The following is a 16,825-nucleotide window of genomic DNA, read 5'->3' as shown; positions in this document are numbered from 1 at the left end:
TGGATGCTGTTAACAGGACAATTACTGTTTCCACTAAGTAATTGGAGTTCATGCAAACCATACACAACCTCTACAGTGGTAACATCTCGATCTTAAATCAATCTCGTTTTGCATTTCAGAGTAAAAGCCTTTTGACTTTTTTTATAGGAGCATGTCTTTCCCATGTGTGCAATTTGAAAGGGCTCTTATTTTGAAAGGCAAAATCATAATGACTTGAGATTAACCTGGTATCACTGTGGGATGGAATACTGTCAGTATAGATAGTAATTATTCTGTGGAAACAGCAGTTTTCCATTTTATAGCTTTCTGAAGTCATTGAAAACGCACACCGATATATGGTCAATTTGAAAGGGACATTATTTTCAAAGGAAAAATAAGAATGATTGATATTGACATGGTATCACTATGGGGTTGTATACTGCCAATATAGAGTGCAACTAGTCTGTGGAAACGTGAAATTTGCATTCTGAATTAATTGAAAAAGTAGTTCAAAAATAAACATTCAGAGGGCTTTTACTTTGAAATCCAAAAGGAGATGGCTTTAATATTGACATGTTGCTACTAGAATACTAGGGTATGTCATTTGTATCCAGCATTAGAGTGTGCAAACAAGACTAATTGATATTTGTGAATGTGCTCTTAATTTACTGGAAGTTGGCTTTCTTTTTTAGAAGTCATGATTCAGGATCTTTTATTTTGAAATCAGGTTTCCACGTCTTTTGCTATAATACTTTGAATACACAGGGAACGTAAAACAAAGTGGAGGCTGGCTTGACTGCAATGCTCTAATTGGAGGCTGGCTTGACACCAGTGGATTTTTGGCCCATTTTGAGCCGATTTTTCAGTCGTGTGACCGTTTTGGTGATTGGCCTGATTTTGGCCTTCATCGTGCATCGTATAGTATACGTGGGGTAAAGAGAAGCGATTAACACCTCACGGCCAGCTCCCGATCATCAATCGCTTGTTCGTGAGGATTTCAAACCTGTTTGAAATCCTCGCGACTGTCGTGAGGGTGTCACCGCAGCTTCTCACACTGCGCACGCGCAAACACATAAACTTCGATGAAAAAGACGGAGCAGCACGGCTGTGCAATGTGTGATCTGGACACAAGCGATGGAGGCACTTGTAGAACTTTGGAAAGCTCATCCGTATGGGCTCAAAATGTGGTCATAAATATTTTGTACTTGTAAATCAGTTTTGTACATGTAAATCAGGATTTGTATGTGTAAAAAGAATTTGTGTGTGTGTAAAAAAAGATTTGTATGTGTAAAAAAGATTTGTGTGTGCGTAAAAAAGATTTGTGTGTGGACTTAGCCAAAAAAAACCCTGCAAGTACGAATTTTGACCCTATTTTTCTTCCTTTCATCTGATTGGTCAATGCCATGTCAATCACAAATGTAACAATCCAATCAGAGAATAGATGGGTTTGGCTGTCGGAGGGGCGGTTTTTTGTGGTGGACACACTCGGCCTCGTTGGTCCAGCTGTGAGTCCGTTACCGTGAACTATGGAGCGTCAGATTTGTGCTGAACTAAGCTGCACACAGCTGATGTTAGCCAGGAAAACATTACACACTGACTTTAATGGAGAGACCGGAAATACAAACACACACACTAGCTGTGTCCCAAAACGTCGGCTGCATCCTCCGGAGGTCGCATTTGAAGGCCGATTACGTCACAGCCAGGCGACGAAGGCTGTCCCAAATCGTCGACTCCTTCAAATGCGGCCGACAAATGCGTCCTTCATTTCCCCAAATTTGAAGGATGGATCGGGTGTGTCCTTCGTGGCCCACCATATCCCAGAATTCATAGCGCGTCCCAGCCAAATTTCAGCTGCCAACAATGGCGGCCGCTACTAAGTTTTAAAATTACTCTTATTAATCTTTCTGGGTAACAAAATAATCTTTTAACATATTTTCAGGCCACAAAATAGCTGTGTAAATTACAAATAGCTGCTTGGTTTATCAAGACATTGCATATTTGCAAAAGTGTGCCGACGTTTTCGGAGACGTCTGTTACCCACCCGCTCGATAGCAAGCCGGGGGGTTCAATGGTCACTCCACAGAGTGAACAGAGAGCTACTGAACATGTTGTCATGTTGGTATCTGGAGAAAGACCTGATTCAGGTTCAGGGATGAGTGGAGTGTTTCCCCTGCTGGGATCTTTGTTCTGTGGGGCCAATGAAAGAGAGGAACTTTGAATCATATAAAACTATTGCTGTAGTCCAGAATAAGTGTTTAACATTGTCACAGCATATTTTAATGGGTTTCTCCAGTATATTTAAAACACCTCAGTTGTCCACAGATATCCTGCTCAGCCACAGCTGAGAGCCAACAGGCAGATTCTTACTGTTGAACAGGACTGGGCAGCTCTTATGTTATTAAGATGTTATAATGTTTTTACTGTAGGTTAGAGATGAGGAGCCACCAGTGAAGCTGCTCTATCAGCTCTCCTGCAGCCTGAGCAGTCGTCCACAGTACCTGCTGTCACACTGACACATGTGTTTGAGTGTAAGCAGCTGTTGGAGGGTCTTTATTATTACAGTGCAGGTGGATGTACAAATGTAGTAAGAACTGAATTAAACCTGATGGCTTCTGTCTGATTAAATCCTTTGTTATGAATATTGATCTGCTTCAACAGGAAGTAGTTATGACAACAACACAAAGGTTGTTGGGTTTGATATTCAGACTGACTTCATTAGACATATTAAATTAGTGAAAACATGAACAGATAATTAGAAATCAGTTATCAGTTAGAAATAAACATGAAATAAATCAAACACTGATGAATTTTCAAAATATGTTTCAATATAAAAAATGATCATTACTTTTATTTAGTGTATTTCTATGTAATAATACCAAACAACATTTACTGGTTTCTGTTTGTACACAGACATGGTTTCAGTCAAAGCACAAATGTTTGTCTCTCTGTGTCCAGCTGTTTGACCTCAGCTGTCCCTATGATACACTCATTTCTAACTGTGTCTCTCCTAATGAAAATCTGACCATCTTCAACTCTGCCGCCTGCAGCTTTTTTAGAGGAGAGGCAGTACTGAACAAGGAGCAGTAACACCTAAATATCTCCTCACATTTAAATTAAAGCTACACAGTAAGAAAAACCAGCCAGCATGAGGAAATAAAAACAACTCTTTTTGTGAAAGTCTGTCCCTCCACCTTCCTGTCATTTTTGTCCATATTTACACACTTACAGACAAAAACTGTCACTTCTCATTTTTCTTATTAACAGTGAATCAGTGTGTGTGCAGTTCTCAGCAAACTCAGCAGGAATAATTAGTGTGAAGCTTTAACTCTGCTGATCCTCTCTGAATCATGGATCAGCTGAAATGTTTAAAATGTTGTTCACACGTGTTGGACTGACTGAAGCTTCCAGTCACAGTGAATCAGTGTGTGTCAGTGAATGAATGCATCCTGTGTGCTTCACGGCTCCCTCTAGTGGACTGATAGTAGAGCAGCTGATGGCAGCTTCCTCTGCCTCACACTGCTGTCTGACTGCATTCAGCTGACACTGAGATGAAGCAGGAAAGAAGCAGCTGATATTTGGACAGCACACATGATGGAAGGGAGGATTTCAGTCGATGTGCACATGAATGATTTGTGTTTCCTCTGTAGGTGAAGGTAGAAAGTGTGTGTGAGCTGATGTGAATTGAGCAGCATGGATCAGTGTGAGGACAGAGAGGAGGGAGTCCCTCCCTCTAAAAGCACTCTGTGTGGGGAACATGAGAGCCAGACCAAAGCTCAGAGGTGAGATGACCATCTCTAACTGTCCATGACTCTTCTCCATGTCACAGCTCAGCACTCACATCACTGCTCCATCATTATTCACAGGAAGAAACGAGGAACTAAACGCAAACATGAACCTGAACCCAGCTGTGTGTCCTTAAAGAGTGACTGGTCTGAAGAGCACTTCATTTATTTCAAATCCCAGCCTGTGTCTGCTGCAGAGAGGTGAGCTGTTAGTAAGATGAACAACAACAACAAACTTTATTTATATAGCACATTTAAAAACCAGTGGTGTACCAAAGTGCTTAACATGCAAGAAAGTAGGATGAAGTAACAGGGAAGGATGAGGGTTAAAACACAAAAGCAAGAGAATTGCATAGAAAAGCATAATGAACTCTTTGATGTCAGTTTGGTTCCTTCCACCTGTCCTCGCCCTCCTGCTCCACATATATCAGACCACATTAGGGGTCCTGGGCTGACGTGGTAGTCCCCACTCACAAGTCTCAGAGCTGTTTCTGGTGCAAGGTGACTGATTAGCCTCAGCACCTAACTCCAGACTACAGAGCTGTTAAAACTGGTTTTATTGACACTGAATCTGTTTATTCCCCTAAACCCACAGAGTCCATCCCAACTGCTCAGGGAGCCAAATCCTAACAGCTTTTTATTCAGTCTTGTCTCAGACACATGCAAAGTTATCAGTGTCTCTGACCACAAATGAATTCTGTTTAATGTCCAAAACAGCCTGCGAGGAACAAACCAAACCTACAAGCACGCGTACGTTTAACACCTCCAGTGTAATAAAATGTTTCTGATTCAACAAACAAACTCAAAGCGACGTGAACGATAAGGAGTCACAGATGTTTATAGTTGCTGCACAGAGACGTCACAGCAGATACTGTCAGCAATGTTTCACATACTTTTATCTTATAGATGAGTAAAACTGTAATGGATGGTTAAGTCAAATCTTTTTGTCTCGTTTCTTTGTTTTCTTTTTATCTGTTTCCTGGACGTGACTCATTAATAAATAATAATTACTAAAAGAGTTAAAATCACAATAATCTGTCATGTTGTCCTGTGAGAACAACTTTCCTAAAATCATTTTAGAAGTGTGTAGTTTTAATTGTAGTTTGATCAGCAGAGACCAGAGCTGTGAGCATGATTGTGGTGAAGCTTCACTCCTGAGACTGAACTTAGGAAATATTTAAGCTGTATGTAGACGTCCTGGAGCCTTCATCTCACAGCTGCTGCTCACAGAGAAAAGACTGATTAGTTTAACTCAGAGGGAAACTTTGTTGTAGTGCATCATCCCCTTTACTGAGAGCGGTGTTGTCATGATGTTTTACTGATTATTTTTAGATTATGGAGTTAAATTAATGTGTGAATATTTTTCCAACTTTACCAAAGTCTGGCACAGATATTTTGTACATTGGAGAATGATGGGAATAATCCCCCAGTTCAGCTCAGAGTGGATCTGCATAAATAAAGGCAAACATGACACACAGTTATATATCTCTATATAAAAGCCATTTATTCCTTTGATTTGTATTATTAAAGAGGAGGGGTCGGGGGAGGGTCCATGTTTATATAGGCAGGGAGAGGAAGTCTGAAAATACTGATGTGATAAAGACAATGAGAATAGAAGAATCACACACATAAATAAATAATGAATAAATATATAAAAAGGAACTGCTGGATCCAGTGTGGACATAGAGTCACCAGGAGAACCCAGAGATGAACAGAAGGTGATTTGTTAGCGTTCCCGTTGTTTCTGTTCCTTAGTCCTTCTTACCTCTCCTCCTTCCTTGTAGTTGTTGTTTGATTTGACATTAGGACCAATGTACAGTGTGGGTTCCCCTCAGACTGAGTGGGGGTGGGCTGGCCCACTGCATGACCCCCTGACTGTGACAGAGTCAACGGTGGGTTGATTGTAATAACTAAGAGTGGGAACACCAATCTTCTCCTCTCCTCTCGCTCCCTCATCGGCTCCTCTCAAAAGTTAGAAAAAAAAGACAAAAAAAAAAAGACCATGTTTCTGTTGCAGATATGCTAACAATGCTAATGCTAAAGACTGCTTAACAGATGCTCAGCTGGGACAAGAACTACATCTTGTGTTGTTCAATAATAAAGAACCAGCAAAGACATATGGACTTGTATGTGTTTGATCCTGCAGCTGGAACAGCTGTCAGAAACCACATCTGTAATGTGGCACCGAGTACAGTCTGACTGACAGCTGGGACACTTTTGTTTTAGCTGCTTAGAGTTTATGCTGGAGGGGAACCTGCTCATCTTGGATATGTTTCTGTAACTAATCAGTTACTTCTGTAAAGTAATGAAAATGAACTAAACCAAGCTAATCTGCACACTGACTGGAAAACATTCAGGATGTAAGCAGCACCCTCTGATGGAAGGCTTTTACTGTGAAGTCTTTGCAGGAAGTGTGTATTCATAACAAACTGCAGGCAGATCACTGAGAGTTTAATGAGGCAGGCAGACAGGAAAAGCAGCTCATTAGTGTTGATGAAATCAATGAAGCATCACTTTGTTTCCAGACTGAACGCTGCCTTCAAATAGCAAAGTATCTCCACAGAAGTTCTGATGGTCACAATCTTTTACATTTTGATATTATTGAAACAGTCAGTAAATGATTTTAGTAATAAATAAATGTATTCACAGAGCGAGGAAGAGGAGTGGTGTTAGTGAGGAGGAGCAGCTGTCCTGCTGTGCTTTGTGTCAGGACGTCCTGAAGGATCCAGTCTCTACCAGCTGTGGGCACTGGTTCTGCAGACAGTGCATCTGCTCATACTGGGACCAGTCTGCTTCATCAGGAGACTCCTCCTGTCCCCAGTGTGGAGAAAGATCCAGAAGCAGAGCTGGACTGCAGACAGCCAGTCAGAGCAGCTGTGTACAAAGTAAGACTGAACATCTGTCTGCTGATGGACTCGTTTCTGAAAACTGGACTTCTTGTTGTTGTTCAGACATTGAAGAGTTTTCTTTCTGTTTTTCTTTCTTTCAGCAGATGTTGGTCTGCAGGAGGTTTTAGATGAACATAAGATCAGTCTGAGGAGGAGATGTGAACGTGTGAATGAAGGAAGTGATGAAACAGGAAGTAGAACCCTCCTCAACAGGATCTACACTGAGCTCTACATCACAGAAGGACAGAGTGAAGAGGTTCATATCCAACATGAGGTGAGGCAGCTGGAGACAGCTTCCAAGATGGACGCCCTCCATGACACTCCAATCAGGTGCCAGGACATCTTTAAAGCCTTACCTGACCAACAGAGACCCATCAGAGTGGTTCTGACCAACGGCGTGGCTGGTGTTGGAAAAACCTTCTCAGTGCAGAAGTTCACTCTGGACTGGGCAGAGGGCTTGGAGAACCAACATGTCAGTGTGGTGGTTCTGCTTTCATTCAGGGAGCTGAACCTGATCAGAGATGAGCAGTACAGTCTTCTGGAGCTGCTCCATGTTTTCCATCCAACATTACAGAAGGTCACAGCAGAGAAGCTGGCTGTCTCTCAGCTTTTGTTCATCTTTGACGGCCTGGATGAAAGCAGACTTTCATTGGATTTCACCAACAGGAAGCTGCTGTCTGATGTCACACAGAAGTCTTCAGTCAGCCAGCTGCTGACAAACCTCATCCAGGGGAATCTGCTTCCCTCGGCTCTCGTCTGGATAACTTCCCGACCTGCAGCAGCCAATCAGATCCCTCCTACATGTGTCGACACAGGCTAACAGAAGTACGAGGCTTCACTGACGCCCAGAAGGAGGAGTACTTCAGGAGGAGATTCAGTGATGAAGAGCTGTCCAGTAGAATCATCTCCCACATGAAGACATCCAGGAGCCTCCACATCATGTGTAGTATCCCAGTCTTCTGCTGGATCACTGCTACAGTTCTGGAGCACATGTTGGCTACAGAGCAGAGAGGAGAGCTGCCCAAGACCCTGACTGACATGTACTCACACTTCCTGCTGGTTCAGACAAAGAGGAAGAAGAACAAGTACCATCAGGGACATGAGACGAGTCCACAGGAGCTGACGGAGGCTGACAGGGAAGTTCTTCTGAAGCTGGCGAGGCTGGCGTTTGAACATCTGGAGAAAGGAAACATCATGTTCTACCAAGAAGACCTGGAGCAGTGTGGTCTGGATGTGACAGAGGCCTCGGTGTACTCAGGAGTTTGTACAGAGATCTTCAAAAGAGAGTGTGTGATCTTCCAGAAACCAGTCTACTGCTTTGTTCATCTGAGCATTCAGGAGTTTCTGGCTGCAGTCTACATGTTCCACTGTTTCACCAACAGGAAGACAGAGGTGCTGAAGAACTTCCTGGGAGATTTTTATGATTCTCATTATCCTGGAAGGAATCCCGATAATAAACCATCTCTGGATGATTTCCATGACAGTGTCATGTATAAATCCCTCAAGAGTAAAAATGGCCACCTGGACCTGTTTGTTCGCTTCCTTCATGGCCTCTGTCTGGAGTCCAACCAGAGACTCTTAGGAGATCTGCTGGGTCAGACAGAGATCAGTCCAGAAACCATCCAGAGAGTCATCCACAACCTGAAGGAGATGAACAGTGATGATTATGATGATAAAATCTCTCCTGACAGAAGCATCAACATCTTTCACTGTCTGATGGAGATGAACGACCTCTCAGTACATCAGGAGATCCAAGAGTTCCTGAAGTCAGAGAACAGATCAGAGAAGGAACTTTCTATGATCCAGTGCTCAGCTCTGGCCTTCATGCTGCAGATGTCAGAGGAGGTTCTGGATGAGTTTGACCTGCAGGAGTACAACACATCAGAGTGGGGACGACTGAGACTGATTCCAGCTGTGAGGAACTGCAGAAAGGCTCGGTGAGTCCAGATGTGATCATTAACATCATTAGTGTACATTAGTAGTTTAGTTGGTAAATGGTAAATGGATAGGTTCTTATATAGCACTTTTCTACTCTGTCTGAGCACTCAAAGTGCTTTTATACAACTAATTCATTCACCCAATCACACAAGCACTTTTTTCTGAGCTTTTAAGATCTAAATAGGGCTGCCACCATTAGTCGACTGGTCACGATTATGTCGACTATTAAAATCATTGACAACTGATTTAATAGTCGATGCGTCGTTTGAAGCTTTGTAAGATCACAAAAGACGCAGGGATAAGTAGTAGGATTTAAGAGTGTAATAATGGACTGAAACAGAAGATGGCAGCACTGCATGTACAAGGATGCCAGCTGCCGTTAAACCCCGAAGAAGAAGAAACTGTCCCAGAATTCATAGCGCGGCCCTGCTCAGTTTCCAACAATGGCAGCAGCTAGTTAGTTTTAATATCACTCTTATTATTCTTTCTGGGTCACATCGTGGCTCAAGAGTTGGGAGTTCGCCTTGTAATTGGAAGGTTGCTGGTTCGAGCCCCAGCTTGCACAGTCTCGGTTGTTGTGTCCTTGGGCAAGACACTTCACCCGTTGCCTACTCGTGGTGGTCAGAGGGCCCGGTGGTGCCAGTGTTCGGCAGCCTCACCTCTGTCAGTGCGCCCCAGGGTGGCTGTGGCTACAATGTAGCTTGCCATCACCAGTGTGTGAATGGGTGGATGACTGGATGTGTAAAGCGCTTTGGGGCTAGTAAGGCTATACAAATACAGGCCATTTACAAAATAAATGTTTAACTTGTTTTCAGGCGAGAATGTAGCTGTGTAAACCTCAAATATCTGCTCAGTTTATCAAGACACCACATATTTTCAAAAGCGCTCCAACGTTTTCGGAGACATCTGTTACCCACCAGCTCAATAGCTAGCCGGGGTTCAAGGTCACTAGAGCCCGTGAGAACACCGGACTCCCGGCAAATCATTTTTAAACCCACCGCCATCTTTCACTACTCAGGTTAAACATACATAAGTCACTTAGATAACTTAAAAATGTTATTGTTTGGCTTTTTTTAGTATTTTATTTGTTCCTGAGTAAATCGGTTTGGCTGAGATTAAAGTTATAGTTTTTACACAGCTGAATAAATGTCAAGCAGACAGCTGATTATCAGAATTGTGAACTGCTCGAGAATATACTCCGGTGTCCTGTTATATTTTAGATAGCAAGGAGTTTATTAAACTTCAATCTGCAGATTTCATTAAAATTTAATAAACTATCATCTTGTCTTCATTTTTAGTTAGCACCTTAAACACTTAAAGGTGTAAAATAATGATAGTTATATAAGAGCAGACACATGCTGGTGCAATAAACTGTATGTTTTACGTCCAATGGATGCATGATCTGATTAGTCGACTAATCACAAAAATAATCGGTGACTAGTTGACTTTCAAAATAATCGTTTGTGGCAGCCCTAGTGCTAAGTAGTCTACCATTCATACACATTCACACTCAGATTGATGCATCGGAGTGCAAGATGGGGTTATTATCTTGCCCAAGGATATTTGGCATGCAGACTGGAGCAGCCTGGGAGCAAACCACCGACCTTCTAGTTAGTGGCTGATCTGCTCTGCCACCTGAGCTACATCCACCCACAGTACTAAACGACTCTCATTATTTTTTCTCAGATAAAATGATATTTTGTGTTGATCAGTAAATGTGTGTGTGCACTTAGCATGATCCTGCATTGGTAGTTGTATGCTGTGTGTTGTAGACTCACATCTACATGTAGTACCTGTGTTGTGTCATCAGGGGGCAGTATTTTAAATCTGCTGCTGTTGTTGTTGGTCATTCAGACGCTCCTGTTAGAGAGACAGAAATAAGAATCTATGAAGAGCTTCTTTGTAGTGAAGTGAACTCTGATGTTACAAACAGAGACAAATATCCACCGTCTGAGCTTCTTCTCTGACTACAGACACAGAGTTTAGTGGCATAAACATGGTGAGTGAGGATGAAGGTGCTGAGGAAGACTCTGGTTTAGTGTGATTAAAGTGTGGTGTACTGATGAGTGACAGTGCTGTGGTTCAGAGTGAGGGCTCAGAGGTGAACCAGCTGTGCTCTCTTACTGCCAACAGTGGGACAAACTGAGTGAGAAGACACATCTGGACTGAACATGTGTCAACTCTGTGAGCTAACGCTGATGTCACAGCAGCTCATGGATTCACTCTCATTCCTGCTGCTGCTCCTAATGATGAATGTCTGACTTCATGTCCTCATTAATCACAGAGCTGATTGTTCAGTGTTTAGTTGTTGCTGCTGAAATGTCGTCCCTATTTTCTGCTGATGGAATTCACTGCTGTGTTTTTGCTGCTGTTTACATCCCCGAGCACTTCCTGGCACCGCTCGCGAAACATCATGATGTCATGAGTGCTTTGTAGACGGTGGGAGGTTTATGTTGTAACCACAAAGTGTTTGTGTCCGTATGCTGCAACCTTCCACACCATCCTTTATTGTACAGACTCAGCAGCAGCTCCATGGATCCCAAATCCAAGAGTGGAGAACAGATTTGAAGTGTGTCACATCCATGCAGTCACAGCTGTTTCCACCATGTTTCCACTGATATTAATCCTGTTCAATGACACGTTTCATATCTGTGAATATGTTCTTTAGGATGTCCACTGACATGTTTAAGTGTCCTGCTGGAAATCACTCAAATCATCCATGAAATCCATGAAAAATCCTTTTAGTGTTTCTAACTTCACCCTCTGTCCTCTCTCTCTCTCCATCCTCCTCACTGCTTCTTTCACTGATAATCACACAAACATCGTATTCAGCTACAAAATAACACAATAATATCATCTGATGATCATTATTATAAGAGCAGGATCCATATTTGATATCAGAGTAACACACTGCTTGGTTACTGTATGTGCAGTCATCAACAGTGAATGTGGGTCAAACAGAAGCTCTCTGATTGGTTGCTGACCTTGGTCACCTGTCCACTCTCACCTCTTTGTGTTTGCTCTCTCTTTGCTGTCTCCATCCTCTCTCTCCTTTCTCTCCCTCTCTGTCTTTGTACCGTCACTCAGGTCCAATGGAAACAGTGACATTTACAAACCAATCAAAGACAAACTGATCCATGTCAGTTTATAACAATATTCAAAGTGAATACAGGCTGCTGCTGGACACAGACAGGTAACATCATTTTGATTTGCTGTCACCTGGATCTGGACCAGGGGTGGGCAATCTCAGTCCACGAGGGCCGGTGTCCCTGCAGGTTTTAGATCTCACCTTGGGTCAACACACCTGAATCACATGATTAGTTCGTTACCAGGCCTCTGGAGAACTTCAGGACATGTTGAGCAGCTAATTTAGCCATTTAAATCAGCTGTGATGGTTCGAGGACACATCTAAAACCTGCAGGGACACCGGCCCTCGGGGCCTGAGATTGCCCACCCCTGATCTGGACTCATAAACACTGAAGCCCTGAACAGGAATACAAATCATTTTCTGGCAACTAGCGACACACCAGCAGATAATGGCTCAGAAAGCTAAAATGAGCGAATCATTTCTGTGTTTAGTTCCCCTGAAATCAGATCTGATATCAGCAGCTCTGAGTTCATTCATCATTATTATCCAGTGATGAGATTTCTGCTCCGTTTGGTAACAGTCAGCAGGTTTTTCCTGCGTGTGGACGTGAACAGTCGTACCTGACAGCAGCAGGTAGCAAACAGAGATCATCTTTCCAGCTGCAACTCTTCACTGAGCTGAACTCATTCAAAATGTTCTGGAGTCAAAACAGGAAACAGTCCAAATGTGTGTCTTCACTCTGACTCTGGATCAGATCTCAGTGACAGACTGTGGACATTATGGAAGCCTAAATGTGACACCATCTTCCTCCTTCATCTGCAGATTAAAGCCAAACAAAGATTCTCATTAAAAGTCTGCAGGTCTGAGAGAGACTGAATCATTGTGCCATGTCAAACACAATAAGAGGAGCTGAAGCACAGATGTGAAGAGCAGATGTTCATCAGATTATGACCTCACTCTGTTTTGTCTTCATATACATTCAGTCTGTGTTTATAATGCAAATTTTCTACTTTTATAATAACACATTTTATATTTTCTATAATCACAGACTGACTCGGTGTGGACTCTCAGAGACTGACTGTGAAGTTGTGGCCTCAGCTCTGAAGTCCAACCCCTCCCATCTGACAGAGCTGGACATGAGTTGGAACGACCTGCAGGATTCAGCAGTGAAGCTTCTGTGTGCTGGACTGGAGAGTCCAAACTGTCGACTGGAGACTCTGAGGTGAGTTCACTGACTGCAGCCGTTATTTGAGTGCTTTCAGAAATGTTGTCTTTCCAAATGACTGAATGACAGTTTTTCCTTTTGGCTCCAAACAGAAGTGACAGACTTGAGCAGGGTTCATTTACAGGCTGACAGAAGTGGAGTGGTGATGGGGAGATGTTTGACAGGACAGTGTTTCAGCCTCCACAGGTTCATATTGTGCTCCATCAGTCAGTGAAGATGAAGTCAGTACTGATGAGGCTGTAGAGTGTGTGAGGGATGTGAATGAGGCTGTTGAAGATCTAATGATAGCAGATAAAAACAGGCTGCAGAGACTTTGAGATTGTGTGGAAACAGAGAGAGAGAAAAGAAAGACATGAATTATTGCAAAGCTAACAAAGGTGAAGTTAGGAGCTGTGATGATGTTCATGGTATCAGAAGCTGATATGGCTGCTACAGAGACGACCCACACAGCTGCTGTGGTCAGGTGTGTGTTAAAGCAGAGGAACACAGAGCAGCCTAACACAGGCCCAAACAGTTGTAGAATGAATAGATTAACCCTAACCTGAGAAACATGTTACGCCCCGGCTCTGCTAGGTGACAGGGGAGGTAACATGAATGAGCCCAGACACAGGAGGGTCAGATAAAAAAGAAAAACAAAAGGTTTATTACTACAACTGAAAACCGTTACGGAAACAACTCACTAGGCAATGAGGTGATTTAAACAAACAAAAAAACTTATCCATAGAGATTGACAGACCACGTGACTTTCACGCATTGCTTTGTGGGTACCCGTGGCAACAACATCAAGACACTGGCTCAAGCGCTAGCATTTCCAGCACCGGTAATCATTAATTCTATGGTTTTAATCCCTACTTGCATTTTATTTGCCCCAAAAACAGTTATGTACAAAACCACGGAGAACACAGCAGGTCCGTACAAAGACAGACGTGACGAAAAGGCAAAAAAAAGGACAAGGAAAAAATCAAAGGAGTGAAAGGGTCAGACCTTTACGAGCATACAGAGTGGAGTAAGGATGTTAGCGTGCTGCCCAACTTTCATCGCACACATATTTATTATTATATGGTCCTAAGTGTGAGTGCATACACTCACAAAATGTTTATTAACTTCAGATCCCTGCAACAAGCCCAGGTCCAGTTTACTTTGGTGATTTGGACTATTCCATCTCACAGCTGTTGTTATTTTCCCTTTATGTCCTGTACAGGCAAACGCATCTATTTGTCATGTCAGGTTGTAGTATTACACAACATTTTCAGATCTAATAGAAATAAAATGAGTGTTTCGTAAGTCAGTCAATTTATTGTCTTTATTTGTAACTGGCATTATTGTTTCATTCTATTATAGAATCCTACAAGAAAGAGGCAAAATTGTATTCCATTGTGCTTTATTAGCTGCTTCGGTAAAAAACAAATCAACAATGCAAAAAAATAAAAACAACATTGCAAAACAACATACTAGAAAACAGTTATTCATCACTTGATTGCTTCAATACAACACTTGGGCACATATATGCGGGTCGTTTCGTGGCTGTTTTGATATCGCTCTCTCTCTCTTAACCGATCAAATCTGGCTGTGGTAGCAGCTTTAAACTCGGCCTCACCCAGGTTGATAGAGGGTGCCCAGTCTGGATCGCATTCCTGCATTTTGTAGGCTGGTTTTCCTACAAAACATAACAAACATTAGCCCACAAAGCCACAGTGAACAAAGCAGCATAGCGCAACGAATTCAATTCAAATCAATATAAGACTTATTTGTAACCTACATCACTAATCATCTCACAGGCATCAACTCAAAAACAAAGGTTCAAAAGGCAGCAGTACAAAGGCAGAGGCAGGAGGGACAGTGTACACCAGGGGTCTCAAACTCGCGGGCCATTTGCGGCCCACGTCATCTCTACTCGCGGCCCACATATTGATATGAAGATTTTTTTTTTTTTAATTATTATTATACGAAAAATAATTTAATACGACAGCAGAGTGTTGCAGGCATGGCCCTTTAGGAATGTAGCCTCATGGGCAGTGTAGTCCTTGCTGCAGGCAGAACGTGTGGGACCGCCCCTCCCGCTGTGTGTCTGTGAGTGTGAGGGAGGGAGAAAAAGGGGGAAAGTAGGAGGTGCTACCGAGCAGAAACGGGAGCTGGAAGCATGTAAATATAACTAGAAAGCGAAAATTTCAGAAGAAATTTTATGTGTGCCTATGCCGCTAGTAATCACTGTAGTTTGCCATTCATACGGCTACAGAGAGCAAAACTCAGAAGAGCAGCCATTCTCCACCATGAACTATGGTAAAAACAAACACCGCTCACGCTTCACAGATGACAGCTTACAGTTTTGTGTAAAGATGAAGTTACCGTACAGCGCCGATTTGCAGGCGCTGTGCACACAGGTTCATGAGCAGAAGTCCCATTGTACCACGGCCGACCCGACAATGTTTGCATGAACACGCTTTGAAGCATTACGTTATGGACCACTTTTCACACATGGTTGGTTTACCCACACAGCCGGCTGTGCATTCACTTTTGTTTTTGTTATTTTTACACAGTGTTCTGAATTATGAACAATGGTCTACAGCCAATCTTGTGTATTATTATACAAACTTTGGTTGTGAGATTCAGATAACTATTTAATAAAAGCTAAATATTTTATATGAGAGTAAGAAAGAAAAGTATATCTTTGTGTCCACCTTTCTCTGTTAATGCCCTAGCTGCCCCCCGCAAAAGCTTTGCTAGATCCGCCCCTGCACAGTTACCAGCTGTCAGCTACACAAAACAACTCATAACTTCCTTCAACTCATTCATGTCACCTAAAGTGTAAACCTGTTTCTCCATCACCAGTTCAGCTCTGATGATTCAGTAAGGACATCTGGTTTGGAACAGCCGTTTTTACAGCTGTGGCTGCAGCAAACATCAGCTGATACTAGAAATTAAAAGCAAATGAATTCTAACAACAGGTGATCAAGCTTAAACGTGCTGCTGTTATTTAGCGCGATAAACAAACAAGAGAGAAAAGCCGATCATTGATCAGTTTCATGACTGAAGTTTCAACAGGCGAGAGAATGACAGGGGAGGCTGTCATAAAGTTCAACATCGGTAACATCGCTAACTTAGCGCGCACACAGCTGTATAGAAACTCCGTCGTGCTAGCACACAGTACGAGTTATTGTAAGTGATTGAAGAAGTCAGCACAACGAAAATAAACTACACCTAAACTCGGTTTATATCTGACCCAAATAGAGTGCAGGTCATAACTTCTTACCTGAAATTCAGTTCACCTCACGCTCCTGCCTTCGCTTTTCCTGATCCACGATTGACCTCCGCGTTAGCAAACACCGGTCGATCGGCGGTAGCCTCACCGCCTTATATGTCTCATTCGCGGCATGTCCTTTCTGTCACACACCGGTGGATAGCTGCCCTCTGTTGTAGCTCCACCACCAAACAACTCAGTTATTTTTTCCACATCGACCAGCATCATCGGCCCAAGGGTAAACCTGTTTCTCCATCACCAGTTCAGCTCTGATGATTCAGTAAGGACATCTCCTGGTTTGGACCAGCCGCGAAATTAAAATCAAATGAATTCTAACAACAGCTGATCAAGCTTAAACGTGCTGCTGTTGTTTAGCGCGATAAACAAGAGCGAAAAGCCGATCGTTGATCAGTTTCACGATTGAAGTTGCAACAGGCCAGAGAATGACAGGGGAGGCTTCATAATGACAGAATAAATCGTAATATTTTCTGTGAATGTGGGACGATTCCGTTACGGACTAACCCTTATGAATAAAATAAAGTTCAACGTCAGTAACTTAGCGCACACACAGCTCTATAGAAAGTCCTGTGCAATTCATAACTTCTTACCTGAAATTCAGTGCACCTCACGCTCCTGCCTTAGGTTTCCCTGATCCACGATCTACCACCGGTCGATCAGCGGTCCCCT

The 16,825-nt window shown here is 42.8% G+C and overlaps 1 protein-coding gene and 1 long non-coding RNA gene across 2 annotated transcripts in view; both read left to right on the top strand.

The window, feature by feature from the left end:
- Nucleotides 1-3,703: 3,703 nt before the first annotated feature.
- LOC116309267 lies at nucleotides 3,704-6,785 on the top strand. Its single transcript, XR_005611472.1, has 4 exons — nucleotides 3,704-3,758; nucleotides 3,843-3,962; nucleotides 6,411-6,646; nucleotides 6,751-6,785. It is a non-coding gene; the product is annotated as an uncharacterized LOC116309267 (long non-coding RNA).
- Nucleotides 6,786-7,546: 761 nt separating this feature from the next.
- The window catches only part of LOC116316372 (NACHT, LRR and PYD domains-containing protein 12-like), a gene marked incomplete at its 5' end in the record, with an annotated part of 100,518 nt that continues 91,239 nt past the window's right edge, over nucleotides 7,547-16,825 (top strand). Inside the window, 2 exons of the mRNA XM_039603833.1 lie at nucleotides 7,547-8,586; nucleotides 12,724-12,897. Coding sequence (XP_039459767.1) covers nucleotides 7,547-8,586; nucleotides 12,724-12,897 — 1,214 coding nt within the window. The remainder of the gene's footprint in view (nucleotides 8,587-12,723; nucleotides 12,898-16,825) is intronic.

This window comes from Oreochromis aureus, linkage group 3 (genome assembly GCF_013358895.1).
Source record: "Oreochromis aureus strain Israel breed Guangdong linkage group 3, ZZ_aureus, whole genome shotgun sequence".
NCBI classification, from domain to species: Eukaryota; Metazoa; Chordata; class Actinopteri; order Cichliformes; family Cichlidae; genus Oreochromis; species Oreochromis aureus.
This window is presented reverse-complemented; position numbering and strand designations above follow the sequence as displayed.